The sequence below is a fragment of the Antrostomus carolinensis genome, unplaced genomic scaffold, assembly GCF_000700745.2.
Source record: "Antrostomus carolinensis isolate BGI_N321 unplaced genomic scaffold, ASM70074v2 scaffold8971, whole genome shotgun sequence".
Taxonomy (NCBI): domain Eukaryota; kingdom Metazoa; phylum Chordata; class Aves; order Caprimulgiformes; family Caprimulgidae; genus Antrostomus; species Antrostomus carolinensis.
This window is the reverse complement of record NW_010293463.1, coordinates 19,674-24,679: the sequence shown is the minus strand read 5'-3', so window position 1 is coordinate 24,679 and position 5,006 is coordinate 19,674. Positions and strand designations below refer to the sequence as shown.

At 47.5% G+C, this 5,006-nt stretch overlaps 1 protein-coding gene across 1 annotated transcript in view; it reads right to left on the bottom strand.

Annotated features, from left to right (window-relative positions):
• Nucleotides 1-244, bottom strand: part of KMO (kynurenine 3-monooxygenase) — an 8,030-nt gene extending 7,786 nt beyond the window's left edge. The window contains exon 1 of the mRNA XM_010177280.1: nt 191-244. Coding sequence (XP_010175582.1) covers nt 191-244 — 54 coding nt within the window. The remainder of the gene's footprint in view (nt 1-190) is intronic.
• Between the last annotated feature and the right edge of the window lie 4,762 nt (nt 245-5,006).

Here is a 5,006-nt window from a genome sequence, read left to right as displayed (position 1 = left end):
AAAGAGCCTTTCTCCTCCTACAAAGTCCTAGCTGCTCAAATGAGTGGGAACTCAACCAACTCCTCCAGAACATCTGAAGTAGGAATGATTTTAAGAAAAAAAAAAAAATCACCCCACATCCCAGCAATGCTTTTACAGCCCCAACTCCCTGCCAAACGCAAGCACGGAGCAGCCAGATCCCCACTCCTACCAGACCACCCCCGACAACGGCGACTCTTCTCCTCTGTGGGTCAGTGGGCTCCATCGCTGGGGCAGGTCCTTACTGCTGCGTCCCCGGTCCCTGTCCTGCTGTGCTGCCCTCACCAGCGGGGAGGAGGAGGGGAAGGAGGTGGTGGCTGAGTCATGGATGGGTTCTTCTCCTCTGGTTCATGTTAAAGTTTAACTCTGAGCCCAGAGAGTGTTGGTGCATCAGCCTGGCCGCGCTTGAGCTACAGCAACACAAGTACTGTTATCAAAGTTCTTCTCATGATATGTCTGAACTGAAACACTGAAAGGAAAATACAGCTCTTCTAATTACTAAAAAGAAAATTAACTCTACCCTAGCAAAACCAGGACACGGTCCCAATCTGCAGAGCCATGCAAGGAGAGGACATGCAGGACAGCGTCAACAGGACTGTGTGCCTCCCCTCTACCTGATCTTTATTTCCTGTAACCCTGTTCAAGTGATCACCACCAGTGGTGACCATCATGGATGCTCTCTGGTTGGGATAGCCAGGATCTCCCCTTGAGCAGGCACCTCTCAAGGATACTCCTACAGGTTGAGAGATTCTGTGCCGCAACAGATCCTTGGTAAGTGACTAATAGCTGCTAAACTTTAAATCTGAGCTAAGTGATAGAAAGAATTGATTGCACATGGATAATCCTTTAGACATAAACCATTGAACAAGTCTGGGACTAGGACTGGATCCAGCCACACCTAGACTCCTCTCTGAGAAGGAGTTTAGAGAGCAAGGAGGTCCTTCCCGAACCTCCTGACTCAACTGGAGGGTCTCCCTGACAGCTGTGTCTGACCCTGTCCTCTATGCAGTAAATAATCAAGTGAACCTCACCATTGAATCCTGTTCAATGAATGTCAAATTAACCTTTGAACTTTGTTAATTCGCTGTTTTATATCAATAAATATAGTATTACATTTCTCTTACGAGTGAAGTGCATCACTCATTCTGACTCTCTACCCACAACACAGGACCCAACAAGCAGCCCAAGGCCCAGGCTGAAATGGGGCTGCTGGCCTTGGGGAGGGCAGGGGTCCTAGCTGGGGCTGGTTGGGGTTGTTAAAGGCTATTAGTTTCCACGGGGAATCCAAATGAGTTGCCACTGAAGACCCTCCATTGGGTTTCTCTGAGCTACTCAGCAGTGAATTGATCCACGCTATCTGATTGACTCGCGCACACCCAGCAAAGAAAACAGAGCAGAGGGCAAAGAGCAAGGTAAGTTTTACATAGTAAATAAATTATTCATTAATTGTTTTCAGAGCACAGAGAGCCCACCACGAGCTCCCAGCAGTGACAGTTATTATTTGGAAACACTACTCACAGCACCCTTTGCCTACATGTCCAGTAGGCTTTACAGATTACTCCACCACCCTGACTTACCGATTCGATGGCAGCAATTTAAGATACACAAATTAATTCCTGGTCCCCTGAGGATAACACACCATACAGCCATGTAACTACAGCTGGTCTCATAATGCACAAGCAGCCTCAGCCCTGTGCGTGTATCTGCTCCGGAGGCAGGAGGCATGGACACGCAGGGAAGCACCCAACCTGTCAGTCAGCTGTGTGGTACCATAAATGGGACACAGTTGGAAATTTTTGTTCCTCCAAGATGATGCACATCAGCTCCTCGCTGCCAAACCTATTGTGGTGGTTTCACTCCTTTGGCTGCAGCCAAACCCAGTCACTCTTTCACTCTCTCCCCTCCTGCTCAGGGAACAGGGGAGAGAATTGGAAGGAAAAGGGCAAGGAGACTCACAGGGGGAGATAAAAACAATTTACTAATTGAAATAAAATTATACTGATGATAACAGTAATAACAGAATATGCAAATGAGTGATGCCCAGATGCCCAGTTGCTCACCACCCACTGACCCACACCCAGCCTGTCCCAGCCAGCAGTCCCAGAGCAGAGACAGTCCCCAAACCCAAACCGCAATCCTGGGAGAGCCAGAGCCTGAGCCATCCCCGAGAGAATACCCCCGTCTTCCAGTTAAACTCTCATACTGGTCAGCTCTGGAATTTCTGGAACTCTTGGGTCATTTTCTTTACAGCCGAGATGAAGGAGGAGGAGAGAGTGTCTCCATATGTCTGGAGCTGGCAAGCCATTTCATCCACCTTAGCTCCTCTCCAAATCTGCATCTCAGCACTGCCAGTGACTTGGCACATGATGACAGTGCCTTCTGCAGAACCTTCCACCACATGGCTTGTGTGCGAAGACACTGCTGGAGCAGCTGAAGGCCTGGTTAATGTACTGACCATGATGTGATCTGGAATATCTCATTGGCACATCCAAGTGCCAATTTGGGGTTTTGCTAATTACTACACTTCTCCCTCCCAGTCCTAATGCAGCTGTGAACCAGCCAAACACGATGACCTTGGGCTCCAGCAGCAACTAAAACCATCAGTACCTGATCAACATTCTTCTCATAACAAATCCCACACTGAAACCAAACCACAGCTCTTCCAGCTACTGAGAAGACAATGAACTCTACCCTGGCAAAACCAGGACACCTATCTCCTTAGTTACTGACAATAGTTCTTGGCAAACCAGACTAAGCTTTGCCTATCAGGGACTATCTGTGCCCACTGCAATATCTTTTCTTCTGGGTAACCATTCCAAACAAAATTTAGGTGACTGGATTATCTTCAGCAGATTCACTGACAAACTGCAGCAGGCAAGAACAACAGCAACAGGTTCTCCACTTTAAAAACAGGAGAAGGTGAGAAGACATTGATAAAGCGCTACTAATTCATTGTTTATCTTTCTGTATTAAACACAAGCAGGCTTGTGAGAGCATGAAAAAGTGTCACTTGATTAAAACTCTGAGCCAGCCTTCCGAGGAGTCCTAAATGAAAAGAAAAAGAACAGGATAGCATGGGCTGGGATTAAGGTCTGCCTTCTGAAAATTAATGGGAACGGTGAAAAAGGGAAGAGTGTTCGATTTATGTTGCTGAAGAAAAAGACAGGCCAATAACCAAGGAAGAACCTCAGGATTATTTTTTTTCTTTTAAATCAAGTCTAAATACTGGTTTTATGAGGGAAATGTTGAGAAATAATTAAACAAATATACACATTTCCAGGCTGCTTAAATCACCCTCCAATAGCTCTTTGAGAAGAAAGTCATGAGTAGCTTTGTAAATCTGAGATTTGGAGGAGACCAAGACTGAGAGTCCTCCTGGGGCAGACAACATGGACTGCGTTTAGCTGGGGGTAGGCATTGCACTTCAACCTTCACACCTGATGAGTGCAGGAGCAGATTTCTTTCTGTTCTTCTCCAAGGAGAATTATTTACCCAAATATTGCCTAAAGCCAACTCACGCAGGCAGGGCAGAGCGCTGGTCTTCAGGGAAACCCAACACCAGGATTTTGCTCTGCTGTGCAGGTAACTTGCATTTGGATTGTTCCTGCTCGTCTTTAGTTGCCTGGACAGGTAATTACTGTAGGACAAGTATATCTGTGAGGGAGTTAAACCAAAAAAAGCTGAGGGAGGAACACTTCAGGCTGATGAGGCTGGGTGATTAAATCCTCATCAGGGCATCCTGGGTTAGCTTGTCTTACCCTCCCCAGGAGGGCAGCAGCTGTCTCAGTTTGCACATGAAGGGGACTCAGCCTTGGCTCTGGGTCATGCTCCTTTGCAAGGGCTCAGACAACACTGGCACTAAGATTATTTCATGCCCAGGGACTGCTTTGGGCTGCCAAGCTTGCAAGATACTTTGGGATGAGTTTTCTTGGTTCTGTGAAGAGAGGGCAAAAAAAAAAAGTGGTGCTTGTTTGTGTCTGGTTTGGTCTTGGAAGATGAGAGGAAACATCTGAACTAGCAGAAAGGGGTGAGCAGACCACAGGTGCATGGTTCGTTTGTTCTGAACATCTGCAATCTTTCTGCCTCTTACTTCTTGCACCAACAATGTGCAGTCATACCGACATCAGGCTGTCAATCAGAGACTCCATTAGGAACTCTTCAGCTACAGGTTGGCCTCAGTAATGCTATGGTCCACTTGCAGAGGAACACGTACTGTCAGTATGTGGGCCACCTGCGAGAAGAAAAATGGCTTTATTGTGTTTGGTGATAGCCAACAATGCATGCTTGTTCCAGCTGCAAAAAAACAGTGTAGATGTGTCAGATCTCATAATTCATGGTGGAAGGTCACTGAAGAAGAGGAAGAAAACAGCTTAAAAGCCATGATAAGATCTTCCTTTGCTGATTCCTGCAAACAGCTGGGGAGACCTCACCTGGAGTGCTGCACCCAGCTCTGGAGCCCTCAGTACGAGAAAGACGTGGACCTACTGGAGCCAGTCCAGAGGAGGCCACCAGGATGATGTGAAGGCTGGAGCAGCTCTGCTGTGAGGACAGGCTGAGAGAGTTGGGGCTGTTCAGCCTGGAGAAGAGAAGGCTCCAGGGAGACCTTATTGAACCTTCCAATACTTAAAGGGGTCCCATAAGAATGACGGCGGCAAACTTTTTAATAGGACCTGTAGTGATAGGACAAGGGGTCATGGTTTTAGGTTAAAAGAGGGGAGATTTAGACTAGATATAAGGAGGATATAAGGACATCCCAGCACTTCTGCTTCCATGCCTGCTTTCTTGCCATGCTCTCCTAATGTACTCAGCAAGACCACTGCTCTCTTGGCTCAGATCCTTGCCCAAGCCCCCTCTTGCCACTGGCATTCACATGAAAAGGAGACTGAGGGGAGACCTTGTGGCTCTGTGCAAGTCCCTTGAAGGAGGGTGGAGAGAGGTGGGGGTGGGTCTGTTCAACCAAGGACCAAGGGACAGGACAAGAGGAAATG